This window comes from Halichoerus grypus, chromosome 14, assembly GCF_964656455.1.
Source record: "Halichoerus grypus chromosome 14, mHalGry1.hap1.1, whole genome shotgun sequence".
NCBI lineage: Eukaryota > Metazoa > Chordata > Mammalia > Carnivora > Phocidae > Halichoerus > Halichoerus grypus.
The window spans coordinates 80,351,420-80,368,484 of NC_135725.1; the positions used below are offsets into that span (position 1 = coordinate 80,351,420).

The following is a 17,065-nucleotide window of genomic DNA, read 5'->3' on the forward strand; positions in this document are numbered from 1 at the left end:
TTTTTCTTAAAATGCCAGACGATAAATATTTTAGGCTCTGTAGGCCATAAGCAAAGCCTAAAATCTGTCACAACTGGTCAGCTCTTCTGCTGTAGCACAAAAAACAGCCACAGACAATTCATAAGTAAGGAAGCTGTGTTCCCATAAAAGTTTATTTTCAAATGCAGGCAGCAGGTTGGAAAGTGCCCATCCCTGCTTTAGGGTGATTACACACTTGGCCAATGCCCAAAGCTTTCCACAGTTCTTTTCTTCCAACAAACATTTATTACACACCTACTGTGTGCCAAGCACCATGCTAGGTGCTGGGGAAAGAACAGTGAAGGAGACAGTGAGCCTGTGCCCGAAAGGCTCTGATCTAGGGGGCAAGACAAGAGGGTAAACAAACTGGCACCTTGTTCACAAAGTGCCTGGCACTGTTTAGGTGTTGGGTGCATGTGCACGGAGTAACGAATGAATCCATTCTTCCAACAAATATGCACTGAGGGCCTACTCTCTGGCCGGAACCATTCTAGATGTGGCTACATCAGGAAACAAACAGAGCTGATCTTCTAGAAGAGAGAAGATGGAAATGAGCAAAATAACAGGACAATTACATAGGATGTGAGAAGGGTGAGACAGGCTATGGAGAACACTTAAGTGGCTAAGGACTGGAAAGGTCTAACGTGGGTGAAGATTGCAATTTTAAGTCAGGGGGCCAAATTGGGAAGGTCGCACTGAGAAGGTGTCAGCTGGGCAGACCTGAGGAGAAAAGCAAATGGAGAAGCCCCATGCACGTGAGAACCAGCAATAAACAAAGGGGACCGCAGGAGAGGAGGTACGTAAGGTGCTGGGGGACAGACTGCGCATGGCCTTGTAGGCTCTTCTCGGGACGGGGAGTCGCCAGAGGGCTCAGAGCTAAGGGGTAACATGCCTGGACTTAGGTTTCTGCAGGCTCCCTCTGGCTGCCTCGCTGAGAACAGACTGAAGGGCACTTAAAGGGAAACCAGGGGACCAGTCAGAATAGACTGGAGACCAAGGTGGCTTAGAGCAGGTGGCAGGATGATAAGCAGGGGAGGAGTGATCCGATCCTGGATGTTTTAAAGTCACCAACAGGAATACATGAACTGAACTGGTGAAATATGTAAGCTCGGAGAGGAGAGCACAAGAAGTGAGGCTGGGGAGAGCCAAGACGGTGGTGAGCTTTGAGCTGAGTCTTAAAGAGGCAGCAGAACAGAGGCAGGGAAAAGGAAGAAGAAACTTCACAAGCAAAGGCCCAGAGGTAGGCGTGGCCTTCAGAAACCACTGCGCACAAAAGGGCTCAGGAGGTGGGCAGGGGCAGACTGTCAAGAGCCCTGTGTACCAGGCAAAGGGCACATAGGCTTGTTTTCCTGGTTCTCAGACAGGCCATGCTCTGTGACCTACGCCTGCGTCCCTACCTAGGTCCTACTCATTCCTCAAGTCTCAGCTCCAATATCAGTGTTTTAAGAAACTCGTGCCTGACCCAGCTCCCCCACACCGGGGCCCACCTCCCCGTGCCCCCCTTCACTGCCTGGCCCAGCTCCCTCTCACCCCCGCTCACAGCCCCTTTTTTCTTTGCTCATCACATCAATCATATGATTTATCATGACATTTCTTTGTTGAACTCTCTATCTTCCAGACTGGGTCGTAACCATGTTCAAGGTTGAATCCCAGCACTCACCCCAGGGCTTGGCACAAAGCAACGTACACTATGGGCTGAAGCAAAGAGCAGTCCTATCAATTTTCCACTTCTAACTGCCTGTGTACAGGAAGAACAAAAACTGCTGGATTTTGTGTTTAAGGTAGAAGTGAACAGGCTCTGAAGGAAAACCTGAGGGTGGCCTATAAGTTAAAATATTCTCCAGAAATAAACCTCATGACACTGACATTGTCTGTTCTAAAAACTTCTTCCTTCTGCACACCTCCTCACTTTGGAGAAGAGAAAAAAAAAAAAACACAAGTCAAAATATCTCTAAGATATTTTAACAAGGCAAATTATTAGCACTTCCTTCACTATAGACACTTATGAGAGCATTCGCTTCTTTCAGAAACAAAAATTATGAAGAATGCTTAGCAAAAGCCAAACTGCCCCACAGAAAGTCTCCTCCTAATCCAGCTTAAACACAATAGACTGCTTATTTACTCAGCGCCGTCTCCTGTGGTCTAACCAACTATTTGTCTCCAAAGGGCAGGCCCGTGTAGGAATGCTGGGCCTCGACCAGCAAATGGAACGCAGCAGCCTGCCAGGAAGGCCTCGGTACACAGACGCTCAGCAGCACGCGGGGCCGCCAGCCACTCAGGGCCGACACCAGCAGATCCTCCGGGCCTGACCCACTGCCTTCAACGCCCAGCTCCCAGGCAGCCGCCCAGGTCGGCGAACACTGGCTGAATCTCTCCGAGCCTGGTAGCAAGAAGTAAAGCTCATGGAATATGGCCTAAAGGACATCAATTCCTCCACGCCAGTGTTTATGAAAGGAGGTAAACAGCAATTCACTAGGTACATAAAACACTGAGCACCTACGGAGAGCACCTGGCCATGCCAGGGTAGGCTCTGGGCCCCAGGGACTTCAAAGCCCAGTCCTGGGCTCAAGGCCTAAAGGCCCCCACGGTCAAGAGAATGCCCGGCTCTGTATACCTACCACCATCTCCCAAACCAGCAATGCGGCTGATGCCATCCACTTCGTCTGGTAAATTGGGAACAAGGCCACTAGGAGAGAGCATAGGCAGGAAGACATGAGTTAGTGTTTGAACAACAGAGACTGCGAGGACTGCCTGGACTGCCCTTGACAATCATCAGGCCACAGGCAACGAGCAACAACACACAGCGGAGCTACCTGGGAGACACACAGCGCAAGGGTGAAGAACTCAGGCTCGGGGGCTCTAACCCTTAACAGCTGAGTGAGCTCCAGTAAGGATGGTCATTCATTCATTCATTCGGACATCAAGTGTTCTGTGGACCGTACACATGCTAGGTGCAGAGGCACCGTAAGCTAATGACGTTCTGAGTCTCGCTTTACCTGTTACACGCGGATACCACCCTCTCCCTGTGAAGATTAAACGAGTTAACGTTTATGACACTTAGCACGTAGTAAGCACTCAATAAGTGGTTATCTACTGTTTCTGTCTTTACTTTTACTGTCATTATTAATACGCCTACCACAACCAAAAATTAAGCTTCCAAGAACGTGGCACCAATTCGGATGCTTTAAAAATGTCACACAAAAATGCAAAATCCCCTGATCCAAGAAATTTTACTGCTTGAATTATGAAAATAGGTTACACGAGGATCTGGAGACACTGACAGAAAACTAAACGTAACAGGAGGTGTGGGTGACACGGAAGCCAGTGCGCTGCACTCTGTTCTCAGCTCTCCAGCCCCACCTCCTCCATCCCTAAAAGGCGAACAGCAGCTACTTCCTAAGTCCCTGGCAATCAAAGACACAAAGGGCCCAGCAAGGCACCTGGCACACTGCGGGCACTCCATAAATGGGAGCAAAATATTACTGTCACCGGGAAACATCCAGCGCTTTGTAAATTTATAAAAGATTTTCCGTCGTGAGAGCTGCCCGTGCCCCGAGAGTCCTTGCATTTTCAAAGGGAGGCACTAGGGTGCTGATAATTTCAGCAGCCTGGCCAGAGTCACACGGCAGTTAAGTGGACAACCAAGTCCAGAACCCAAGCCTTTTCTGTCTAACCTCCAATAATGCCTTCCTGTCCCAAGCCGTAAACGAAGAGCTGGTGGACGCTCAGCTTGACTTCCCGGCAGTTTGCTCTCTCCATGTTTCTAAATCCAAATCCATCCTGTACTGAGGACAATTCTGCCTGATCGCCAAATTCTGGAGTTGGGAATGGACCTTTGTGATCAGAACCAAGCAAAAAATTGGATATCATAAGATTCCAACATCAAGAGAATGATGACATAGTATGTCTGCTATAAAGAGAAGTGAAAAAAAAACTTCAGTAGACTATGCCTTCAACTATGAAAAAAAAATACATGTACACTAAAGTCACCTCAAATCCTTCTTGGAAACTAGGTGGGCTATGCATCCATAAGAAGACAAAGAAAATATTAAAAAATCATCATTTATAGGAAAATAAGAGATATTTTCCTGTTTTTTAATTTTCTATACTTCTTCATTTTCTCCAATAACCATCACCAGAAGAACAAACTCCATTCTCTAAATTGAATATTAAAAATTAAAATCAAGTTCAACCAGCACCTTTTGCAGATAGTGGCCGAGGCCCAAGGTCCCACACCAGCTTACTGGTCAAGCTTAGCCAACAGTCTGGTCTTGTACATTCCCGACCTGGGGTTCTCTCCACCACAGCCACTAACTACCATTGGCTGAGACGGCCCATCAATGACTCAAGCCAAGATCAACCACGCTGGAAAACTACATGGCAGGCTAAGCCAAAGAATTTGGTCTTAGACAAGTTTCCAAGAGGCAAACAATGAAGTTTGAAAAATGACATTTGACATCCCATTTATGAAAAGAAACCACTATTTAATGCAGAAGTTCCTGCCTGGTTCCTGCCAAATTTCCATTTGGGCTTTACCTACCCACTTGTATAATGCTATGAATCTCTGTCATCTGCAATCTCCTGTAGGTTCCAGCCACCCTCCAGCTTTAAGTAGCTCCCTCGTCCCACTCGGATCATTCGCTCTTAGCTTTGGGACTGAGGTTGGGGTTTCAAGGAGCCCCACTAGAAATGAGAACTATGCACGCAAAAGCAGAGGGCTTGGGTACAATTTTATCGATGGGGGAGACAAAGGCCCAAAAGCGGAAGGAACCTCTTGGCTCAAAATCACAAGGGTTCTCAGCCACGCAGAGATCAAAATCCAGCTTTCTCAGGGTCCATTCCACTCGCTAACCTGTGCCCGGGGCCACCCAAAGCTCCTAGACGAACGTGGCACCTAATCAGCACCAGTTTCCCCACAAGCCAAATACAGCATAATCCTAACAAGCTAGCATGTGGGGCACCCACGGGGAACAGGCACCAGGCTCAGGGCAGGCAGCCTCCCGCTGTAGCCTCACCACGGCCCTTCTGTAGTACGTGGTGGTTTTTAAATGCTGCTTTTTTTTTTTTTTTTTTTTAAAACAAGGAAAACAGAAACTCAGAAAAGTTAGAAAGCTGAAAGACCCGAGCTGGCCTGATTTCAAAGCCCATGCTCTTAATCTCTACACTCCCACCCCCCACCCCGGTGCCCCTCTCGCCTTCCTCCAGGGGAACGTGGTAAGGTCCAAATGAACCAAGGCAGAGGATTTCCAGTGATCGGCACAGAGCACCCTCACCGAGGCTGCTTTTTGTCAACTATGTGGTGAGCAAATGAAGCGACACTCGCTGGCGCTTCACCACCTCACCCTCTTAAGGCACAATCACTTTTGTGCTGTGGGCGGCAGCAGCCGTGTCCATTCGCACCACAAGCCCCAGGAAGGCCTAGAGGACTAAGTGCTTCGTTGGTAAAGTGTTGGGGGAGCCGTGGCTGGAACTGGGCACCACATTCAGAAAACAATTATACCAAGTGCACTTTTGTCTGTCTTTTAACAACTCATTTTTCACTCTATGTTATTTATTCTTAATTAGTAAAGAAATACATAAATACAAAAAACACAGACAAAATAAGGCATACAGACGGCCAGCAGACACATGAAGAGATGCTCAACATCACTCATCAACAGGGAAATGCAAATCAAAACCACAATGAGGTATCACCTCACACCTGTCAGAATGGCTAGACTCACAAAGATAAGAAACAACAAGTGCTGGCGAGGATGTGGAGAAAAAGGAACCCTCTCGCACTGTCGATGGGAATGCAGACTGGTGCAGCCACTGTAGAAAACAGTATGGAGTTTCCTCAAAAAATTAAAACTAGAATTACCAGATAATCCAGTAAGTCCACTACTAGGCATTTACCCAACAAAAATGAAAACATTAATTTGAAAAGATATGCACCCCTGTGTCATCACAGAATTATTTACAATAGCCAAGATAAACAACCCAAAGGTCCATCGACAGACAAATGGATAAAGATGTGGCATATACATACAATGGAATATTACTCAGCCATGTAAAAGAATGAGATCTTGCCATTTGTAACAACATGGATGGACCTAGAGGGTCCTATGTTGGGTGAAATAAGTCAAAGAAAGACAAATACCATATGATTTCATTTACATAGAGAATCTAAAAAAACAAAACAAACAAAAAAGCAGAAACAGACTCGTAAACACAGAGACCAAACTGGTGGTTGCTAGAAGGGAAGGGGCAAATGGGTGAAGGGAGTGGGAGGAAAAAAAATACAGACAAGCCTAAAGTTCTTGACTACTCCTCACTCCCACAGTAGCCTCCTAAGAGGTAGCCACTACTGTCAGCAAGACAGGTATCCTTCTAGGCTTTTTTCTATGTATTTACAGATACAGGGACACAGTTTTATTTTGTGGCTTAAAAACAAAACAAATGCGGGGCGCCTGGGTGGCTCAGCTGGTTAAGCGACTGCCTTCGGCTCAGGTCATGATCCTGGAGTCCCGGGATCGAGTCCCGCATCGGGCTCCCTGCTCGGCAGGGAGCCTGCTTCTCCCTCTGACCCTCCCCCCTCTCATGTGCTCTCGCTCTCTCTCTCTCTCATTCTCTCTCTCAAATAAATAAATGAAATCTTTAAAAAAAAAAAAATGCATTCAAACTGTATATATTATTCTGCAGCATCTTTTCTTTACTTAATGTGTCCCAAAGATGTTTTCATGACAGTACAAATAGATCTACCTTCACGTTTTTAACTCCCACAAAGCATTCTACAGCAGTGTTTTTCAAACTTGACTGACCACAACCCAGAGAAGGAAATGTATCACCCTTAATTCTTGAAATGCTTTCTATTCTGTACTATTACATTTTTTAAAATTCTGGTTGCAACCTACGAAATTGAATTTCACGAGCTGCCAGTGGGTCACAGTCTGAAATTCACTTTTGAAAGGATGTGTATTTACCGGATCCCCTGATGGTAATTCAATTTGTTTCCAAGTTGTTCCTTTTACAAACAATGCTTTATGAATATCCTCATACAGGTCTCCCTGTGCACGTGCATGAGAATTTCTCTAAGAAAACAGGAAGGGGAATTGCTGGGTCAAAACATATTCACGTATTTTTATTGGGCAAAGGATGTGAAAATACAGTGGACCCTTGAGCGACATGAGTGGAACTGCACGGGTCCACTTACATGCAGATGTTTTTCTCAATAAATACCATACAGTACCGTAAACGTATCTTCTCTTCCTACTGATTTTCTTAATAACATTTGACATTTGACATCTCTAGCTTCCTTTACTATAATAACATTTGACATCTCTAGCTTCCTTTACTATAAGAATACAGTATGTAATACATACAACACACAAAATATGTGTTAATCCACTATTTATGAATCAGGCTCTCGGTTAACAATAGGCTAGAGGTTAAGTTTGGGCCGGGGGGGGGGAGGAGTCAAAAGCCACACGTGGATTTTCCAGTGCGCGGGACATCACACCCCTAACTCTGTGTTGTTCAAGGATCAACTGTACACAAACGGCTATAGAAACACAAGAAAAAATGTTCAACATCATGAGTCATTAGGGAAATACAAACCAGTATCATAAGGAGATACCATGTCACACCCCCGAGGCTGGCCACAATCAAAATGACAGACAATAACAAGAGTTGACAAGGCTGTGAAGATAAAAGAACCCTCATCCACTGCTGGAAGGAGTGTAAAAAGTGTTGGGCGGTTCCTCAAGATGTCAAACATACATGGAGTTAGCATATGACCCAGCAGTTCTACCCCCAGGTCTATACCGAGAAAGGACAACATACGTCCACACAAAAACTTATACATGAAGAAATGTCTATAGCAACATTATTCATCATAGCCAAAAAAGCAGAAAAAAACCCAAATGTCATCAGCCAATGAATGAATAAACAAAACATGGTACATGTATACAACAGAGTATTATTTGGCCATAAAAAGGAATGAAGTATGTCATGGACGTACTACCACATGGATGAACCTCACAAATGACCACATATTATAAGATTCCATTTATATGAAATGTCCAGAACAGGCAAATCCACGGACAAAAAGTAGACTGTGGTTGCCAGGGCTGGGGGCGTAAGAGGGCCGGAGTAATAGCTAGTGTTATTAATGTTTGTGTCCCCCCAGAATTCCTAGGTTGAAACCCTACTCCCCCTCCCAAGTGATGGTATTAGGAAGTGGGGTCTTTGGGAGGTAATTAAGATTAGATGAGGGCCGGAGGGTGGAGCCCCCATGAATGGGATTAGTGCCCTTACAAGGGTTACAAGAGATCTGCTTCCTCTCTCTGCTCTCCACCATAAGAGGAAACAATGAGAAGTTAGTAGTCTGTAACCCACAAGAGGGCTCTCACCAGAACTCAACCTCGCTGCCACACTGATCTTGGACTTCCCGTCTCCGGAACTGGGAGAAACACATTCTGTCATCTATAAATCAGCCACAGTCTATGACATTTTTGTTACAGTAGCCAAGCTAAGACCGGGAGCGACTGCTAATGGACACAGGGTTTCTTTCTTAGATGACGGAAGTATCCCAAAATGAGATTATGGTGATGACTGCACAACTCTGTAAATATACTAAAAAAATCACTGAATAGTATGGGTGAACTTTATGGCATACAAATTATATTTCAATAAAGCTGTTTTTAAAAAACACACCTGGGCATATTTTTAATACCAAATTGTCTTCCAGAAGGACTATACCAGTTGACACTCTGTGTGTGCACTTTCTCAGAGTGATTACAAAGCATTTCACTAATAAATATGGAGCCTGTATTTACATGGCATTTATCTTTTTAGAGACTGAACAAAATTGACTCATTCAACAAATATTTGTTGATCCTCTACTATGTTATGTGCCAGACATGGTTCTAGGTCTAAAGATACAGTGGGGAACAAGCCAGCCATGCTCCCCTCCCTCATTAAAGCTTCTACGGGTGACTGGGAACACATTCCTCAAACTTCAAGCCTAGAGGTACCCCTGATCCAAGCTCAGCCCTGGATCAAGCCTTCAAAGCTTCACCAAACTTTCATTCCACCATCCTCTTTCTCGACCTCCTTCTACAAAAGTCCATGAAGGCATTCTTTGCCTGACAATGTACAACTGTATACAAACTTGCAGGAAATCATTTCCTTTCGGTCTACCCCTCACTTACCCAAGCACTTAATGGCCATGCACTGGAGGAACCCATGGACGAACAAACCTGGGCCCAGGCCTTCAGAAGCTCACAGTTAGGCAGAGGCAGAACCCTCGGCATGAAAAGAAAGGGACAAATCCAGGGTTGTGGGCACCGAGGATTTTGTCCAGGAAACCATGCAACACCGTAACAACAGCTAACATTTCATGCACCCCCAGCCGGTGTCAGGCACAGAATACACACAACTTTGCTCCATCCACAGAGTCACCCGGTAAGTAGGTATTATCACTGAAGAGAAACTGAGGCTCAGAAGGGATGTGTGAATTACTAAAGCAACTCGGCCAGTAAGTGGCTGAAGCAGGATTCAGACCCAGTCGTCCTGAGTACAAAGCACAGGTTCTTCCAAAACCACCAAGCAGGACTTAGTAAAGGGCCTTAGCTTGGGCGAGGTCCCCAGGCCTGGCATCTGAGTCTCACTCTCACAGGCCTGGGCGCTTTGGGGCACCCACAGGTGATCAAGTTTGGAGAGAATGACGCATATCGACCTGATTCAACAAAGGTCTGAGGACAAACTGGACTTCCCGTTTAGTCTCTAAAACTGGGGCTTGGAAATTACCAAGCAGAAGGGTGCTCATATTAGTATAAAAAGAGATGATTTTATTCCAGGGATTTTTCTCTTCCACTGTGACCGTCTAATGGAGAACCTGTCTCGCGCAGGACATTTCTGCCACTCTTTAAGGGCCAGTTCCAGTGCCAACAGCCTTACAATCCTCCCAGAGGCCTCTCAGCTCGGGTTCAGAGAGCTATTTGGAAGGCAGGACAGGTACCGAGGGCCAGGCTTTGGAGTCAGTAAGCCTGGATTTAAATCCCGGCTCGAATAAGAGACTCGTAACTGATAGAAACCAAACTGGGGGTTGATGGAGGGAGGTGGGTGGGGGATGGGCTAGATGGGGGACGGGCATTAGGGAGCGCACTTGTTACGATGAGCACTGGGTGTTGTATGTAAGCGATGAGTCACTGAAGTCTACTCCAGAAACCAATATTGCACAAATGTCAACTACTAAAATTTAAATAATAAAAATAAATAAATAAATAAAGTAAATCTTGGCTCGATCATGTACTTCTTTATGGAATCCCAGACCATTCACCTCTCTGAGCCTCAGTGTGCTCACCTGTAAAAAGGGGATAATACCGTCACCTCCCATTTATGCGCCTCATACCAGGTTAGGAACTGGCGTTACAAAGATGAACAAAACGCAGCCCCTGCTCTCCAACAGGTCAGAGTCTAATTAGGGAGACAGGCACGTTACAGTTGTATGTGCACCATCCAATGCAGGAACCACCAGCCACGTGCACCTGTTGAGCACTTGAAATGTGGTAAATCCAAATCAAGAAGTGCTGGTAAGTGTAAAAATGCATACCAGGTTTCAAAGTGCAAGGTAAAAAAGACTGAAATATTTCATTAATAATTTCTTATTGTTTGCAACTTAGAATGATAATATATGGAAATATTGGGTTAAATCAAATATATTATTAAAATTAATTTCACCTGTTTTTTACTTTTTCATTGTGGCTCCTAAAAAAGTTTAAATTACAGATGTGGCTCACGTTATATTTCTACTGAACAGCGGTAGTCAATAAAACTCAGTAAGGTAGGGGCGCCTGGGTGGCTCAGTCAGTTAAGTGTCTGCCTTCGGCTCAGGTCATGATCCCAGGGCCCTGCATTGGGCTCCATGCTCAGCGGGGGTCTGCTTCTCTATCTCCCTCTGCCCCTCCCCCTCCTTGCGCACATGCTCTCCCTCTCTCAAATAAATAAATAAAATCTTAAAAAAAAAAAAAACTCTGGGAGGTAAATAAGGGCTGAGATGGGGTCAGTGATGGGTGGGGGTGGCTGGAAGAGCACAGAGGGCCCAGGTGGGGATGGGGGTATGTCAGCAAAGGCTTCCTACTGAAATCTAAGCGAGACCTGAAAAATAAGAGGCGTTAATAAGGCACAGGGGAGAAGGGAAGGCAACCAGGCAGCAGGAAAAGCGAGTGCACAGGTCCAACAGTAAGAACGAACAAGGCAAGGCCACGCGTGACAAAGAGTTTGACAGCCAGGCAGGGAGGGGAGTGTTGGGGAGGAGAAAGGCAGGGGCAGAGAGGACAGAGGGGGTCAGTGAGGTAAATGGGGCCAGCTTATGAAGGGCGTTAGAAGCTATATTAAAGAACATCCTGAGGGTGATGGGGAGCCAGGGAGGGCCCGAAGCAGGTAAGAGATCAGTCACAGGAACATATGCAGCGAAGGCAGGAAGGGGAGGCAAGGGAAGAGTTGTGTTCATCTGCTGAGTTGCTACTCTGTCAGATACTGGTCAAAATCCTTTCAGATTCACCCATTTTTCAGATGACAAATACTGAGGCTCACAAAGAGCGAGTGACTTGCCAAAGACCACAGGTTGTTAAATACAGAACTGGGATTGAAACCCACCTAGGTCTGGGTCCCAAAGCCCAAGGGCTCGATCAACTGGCACAGAGATAAGAAGAGCAGAGAATATTAATGGACTTTATTTTTTTTTTTAAGATTTTATTTATTTATTTGACAGAGAGAGACACAGCGAGAGAGGGAACACGAGCAGGGGGAGTGGGAGAGGGAGAAGCAGGCTTCCCGCAGAGCAGGGAGCCCGACGTGGGGCTCGATCCCAGGACCCTGGGATCATGACCCGAGCTGAAGGCAGACGCCCAACGACTTAACCACCCAGGCGCCCCTTAATGGACTTTACCTTAATGGCAATGAGAAGCACTAAACAGATACACAGCAGCAGACTGACCGTCGGATTTACACTTTAAAAAGGCTTTCAAACTGTAGTAGAAAGGACTATTACAGGTGTGAGGACAATCCAGGTGAGAGGTCCTCCCCGATTATGCTGGGACAATGGTGGTCAGATGAAGAGAAAGGGACGTGATGAATTACCACAGGATGCAATCAGGCGGCAGCTGTGAAGGGCCTTGCTCTGTGCCTGATACATAACGGGTTCTCAATAAACAGAGTAGCCATTTGTCCAGGTTTGCCCAAGATAGGACCAGTTTATGCCTGCTGTCTAGACATAAATGTTAATTGTGCCCATTTCACTCTTAAAAGTGTCCCGGGTTGTATAATAAGTAACATGGTCACCCTTTCAATGAGGGTCTGTGACTAAAACCAGCAGCCTATCCCAGCAGACCTGGATAAACACTGCGGATTCTCAGTCAGGGCTCTCCTCCACGTCCTTCTTCCCACTCTCCACCAGGAGCCCCCAAAAACCAACCGGCCCCAGCCCTGGAGCAGCCTAGGGCTCTGTCAGGCTTTCCTACCAAAAGGAAAGACACCAGGCCCCACCGACAATGTGGGCTCCAACAGCCTCCTGGGACAGGTCCTTTGGGAGGCCACTCCCAGCCGTTAGTCCCCAATTTGTCATACTGATGATGATGATGATGATGGTGATAACGATATGGTAACAGGATCATTTTTTAAGCACCAATTATGTGCCAAACACTACTCCTGCCAAGCAAATCGCGGGGAAGTCATCTTCTCTTCTAATCTTCACCCCAATTCTGTTGGGTGGATGTTACTACCAGTCCCATGTTACAGACGGGAAACAGGTTAAACCCCTTTACTAAAGTCACACAACTAGTTAGGTTAAAGGGTCGGATCTGAATCCAATTCTGTTCAACTCCAGCCAAGGTTCTTAACCACTGCACTTCACTGCCTCCGTCTTGGTGGCCACTGTGTGATCCCATGAACGAAGTCCAGACACACCAACTACCTTCCCCATAATGAAAGCAAACCTCCAAGGTCCCTACTCCTCAAACAGCCCCTACTAATGGTACACGCCCCTCCCCCTCTTCAGAAAACCCCTTACCTGACCCTCACACCCTCTTCACAGTATTTCCCGAAATACAAGCGGCAGGTGTGATGTAGGTCGGGACCCCCGGTCCCCCCACACTCAGTCTCAGCCGCTGAGTCCTCGAGACACTCACCCTCCCAGACCCCACCCCACCCACTGCCCCTGTCCGGACGCCCTCAAACACTCTCAAGGGCAAACCCCAAGTCTCGGTCAGGGTGTACCCCCATCAGCGGGAATCCCGGCCGGGTCACCGCGACCCTGCAAAGCCCCGGCCGCACCTGCAGCCGCTGAGCGTCCCGGGGAGGGTGACGTCCTCTTCCAACGCCGAGTCCATCGTGGACACAGAGGAGGTGGTGGCGTTGGCGTCTGTGGCGGCGGGGCCAGCTGGCTCCCCCCGCTGTCGCGACCCGCAGGCTCCCCAGGTCCCCACCGCCTCCAACCCTGCTCTTGTTCGGACTCTGGCGGCGCCGCTGGAATTCAAACCGCAGCCGCCGCCATCTTTCCCGGCGCTTCTTCCTACGGAAACGAGGCGGGGTCATCGAGGCGCGCGCGGTGAAGCCGACAGACGGGGCCCAGAGGCCGGGCAGAGAAGCGCGGGCGGGTGCCATCTTGATTAAGGGCAAGAGCATTCGCACTTGGGCCAACAAGACTAAGGAAAGAGAGGCAGGCTGCCATTTTTTGTGAGGGCACTCAGGCCGAGGCCAGGGCAAGGGCCATGTTTGTTGAGGGCAAAGGCCGGCTTTGGTCCGTTAATTCAAGCGGGAGATGGGAACGCGGTCTTTCACCGACCCTTAGAGTTCCTAACCCAGTAAATGTTTTTCTAGAACAATGACCCCCTAACCTTAGGGGCCATTATACTGTGCATCCAAAAGGCTTTCGCCTTGAGCTGAAATTCAGATAAACAAGTGCCGCCTCACTTTAGAAAAATCCTTCCTGTGGGATCCCAAATCAAGCAGTAATTTGCACACTTATTTTGAAGCAAATAAGCTCATCCCTTTGAGTCGGTGGTCACCAACACTCCTCCAATCTCCCAAAGCTTAAACGCACCTGAGATCAGTAAACTGAGGCCCAGAGAGGGGAAATGAATCGCCCAAAGTGTCAAAGCCAGACCCACGGCTCCTGCCAACTAGATCAGGGCTCTCCATAACCCTGGCTGCCCTTCCTAATGCACCAGAAAATAAATGGATAATTTTGACAGAGCTGGGCCAGTGAGGTCAACCACCCTCTCCTCATCTCGGTGTTGCTACCTTCCCCTGTGGGCTGTCAGAAGAATCCTGGATGAAAATAACTTGAAAAGATGGGGGAGTGGGTAGATGGTGACTTTCCCTATGATCAGGTACAAGTCTTCCTGGTGTGCTAAAATGTAAGTGTACTTTGCAAAAGAAGCCTTCTCTAATCCTCTAATGTAAAGCAAGTCCTTTCTTGTATTCTTAGCAAAGCGTATTTTTCTTTTGTGGCACGTAACCACATTTTGCAATTATGTATTTCTGTGTTTTTTAGAAAGTCTTCCTTTTGCTCTAGACAGGAAACCCCATGAGGACAGATACTGTGTTCTGAATTGTTCACTGCTATATCCCCAACACTATGTCTGCCACCCAGAAGGCATTTTAAAATATATGTTGAATGAATGATTCAACCAATCTGGAAAGTGGGGGCTAATATCTATCCTGCAAGATTTTTGTGAGGATGTGAGGATGACCTGAGATATCTCTAGTAGCCCTGTCAGTGGTAATCCCATAAATCTCTCCCCCACCCCTTTATTAGCTCTAGTGAAGTCTACAAAACTCATGGTCCTGCACCTGTCCTTCTTCTTCACCCACCCCTGAATCAGCAATAAAACAACAGCCTGAAAGAGAGAGTGGGCAGGAACAAGTTGGCACATCAGACGCCCCGACCCAGGGAAGGGACAGTCCTTGATGCCCTGGAACAGGCTAAGTTCAACCAAAGAGATGAGTGTGTCCAAAAGCAGGGAAGCTGGAGGTGTCAGATGCCTACCCTGGTTCTGCCACCAACCCTCTGTGATCTTTGCAGACCACTCCTCTGGGCCTGTTTCTACACCTCTGAAATAAGAAGGTTGGACTAGATGGATGTCTCAGGACCTCACAGCTCTGGAGGCGATTTCTTTGTGTTTCTTTCAAAGCTACAAACACACTGCCAACTCTGTTCTGGTGAGGGAGGCTGAGTCACAAATCATCACTCCCCAAATGAAGGCACTAACTTTCCATCCAGCAGATGGAAGCTCTTGAGGAAAGAAACGAGGACAAGGATTTACACATTTTGAGCATCTCTCGTGTATTACCTGTGTCCAGCATATCACACGAACCACCTCCCTGAACTCTCACAAAGGTCCTCCGGAGTAGGTACAGGTGTTATCCCCATTTTACTCACAGATGAGAAGACAGAGACCAAAAGAGGTAAAAATAACTCACTCCAGGTCTCATTGCTGGTAAGTTGCAGAGCTGGGATTGGAGCCCAGGTGCCTCTAAACTCCAACGTCGTAATTGTTTCGGGCAGCCTGTCTTTTGTATCTGTTTGTTTTTCTACTCCTTAAAATTTAGGACTAAGAGGTGAGGTCTACATCCAGACAACAGTATTTCAGTGATGTGTTCACCAGACTCTAGTCTTTGGGTAACTGCTGCAAGGTGGCCACAAGGTGGATCTTGGTGTGGGCAGTATGATCGTGGGACTGGAAGTCTGGGCACCTAGATTCGGACTCTGGAAAGTCTTCTGACTTTTCCTGTGACTGGGGTCCCTTCCCCTTTTGCTCCTCCTTGGTTTTCCCATGTGTAAAATGGGGCAGACAACAATGAGCTCACACAGCTGCATTATCTAACTAGATACTTTGAAAACTATAAAGAAGAAAGAGCCTGTGAGGAGCTCTCCTTATGATGAATCCATTGCCCTGTCCAGCAAATGACTATGTTCCCGGATGGTGTGCTAAACCCTTCGATGAACCTGGAAACTGAAAATAGAATCAACTGACAACGGATGGCCTATTTGGGAAGTTGTTTTTCCCATTTTCATGGCCAGGGACGAGCCCTTTGCCCCATCTCTGTCTCACCAAGGCCCTTCTTTCTGCCAAGCCTGAAGATGATGTCACTGCCACCAGCTGTTTGGGCTATCTGGCTCCATCTCCTTGACAACAGCCACCCAGCCACAAGGCTGGCATTATTATTCTGCTGGGCAAGGTCATAGCAAATGGCTGGAAGGAAGTAGCTTGCAGCCAGATGTTTCTCATTAGGGTAGAACCCTCCTGAAGTTTTAGCAGCTCAAGCATCTCATCAAGACACATGAGCTGCCATGACTAGCAGCAAGAATAAGTTTGTAACATCAGTTCATGCACACTGTTGCTTTGCACTGTTCCATTTTATCCTCAGGCCACTCTGAAGTATTTGGAGTGAGGGCCCCAGTCTACAGATGAGGAAAGAAAGGATCAGGGAAGGGAAGAGATTTCCCAAAGACATTCTTTTCTTCCTTTCTTTCTCTCTTTCTTTCCTTCTATTTTTCTTAGCTTTTCATTTAGAAATAATTTCAGACTTAGAAAAAAAGTTGCAAAAATAGTACAAAGCATTCCCCAGATAGCTTTCACCCAGCTTTCTAACAGATTAACGTCTTACATAACTGTAGCGTAATTGTCAAAAATAAGAAATTACATGGATACAGTACTATTTACTACAGACCGTATTTAAATTTAATCAGTTTTCTGGTGAATGCCCTTTTCCTGGATCCAATCTAGGATTCCACACTGTGTTTAGTCATCATGCCTCCTGACTCTCCTCCAGTCCGTGACAGCGCCTCTGTCTTTGGATTTCATGACATTAGCACCTGAGGAAAGGTCTTGCCATTTACTTGATAGAATGTTCCTCAGTTTGGGTTCATGTGGTGTTTCCTCGTGATTAAAGTGAGAGGTAATGCACTTTGGGCACGAAAGTGATGCTATGCCTTTCTCAGGGTCTCAGGAGGCAGATGACGTTCATATGTCTCGTTAATTGGTGATATCAACTCTGATCT

The 17,065-nt window shown here is 46.8% G+C and overlaps 1 protein-coding gene across 7 annotated transcripts in view; it reads right to left on the reverse strand.

The window, feature by feature from the left end:
- Positions 1 to 13,564, reverse strand: part of CDK5RAP2 (CDK5 regulatory subunit associated protein 2) — a 170,169-nt gene extending 156,605 nt beyond the window's left edge. For all 7 annotated transcript variants that reach the window (XM_036107749.2, XM_036107748.2, XM_078061697.1 and 4 more), the window contains exons 1-2: positions 13,333 to 13,564; positions 2,637 to 2,704 (exon numbers count right to left, since the gene is read on the reverse strand). In XM_036107749.2, coding sequence (XP_035963642.2) covers positions 2,637 to 2,704; positions 13,333 to 13,388 — 124 coding nt within the window. In that variant the 5' untranslated portion in view covers positions 13,389 to 13,564. The remainder of the gene's footprint in view (positions 1 to 2,636; positions 2,705 to 13,332) is intronic.
- Between the last annotated feature and the right edge of the window lie 3,501 nt (positions 13,565 to 17,065).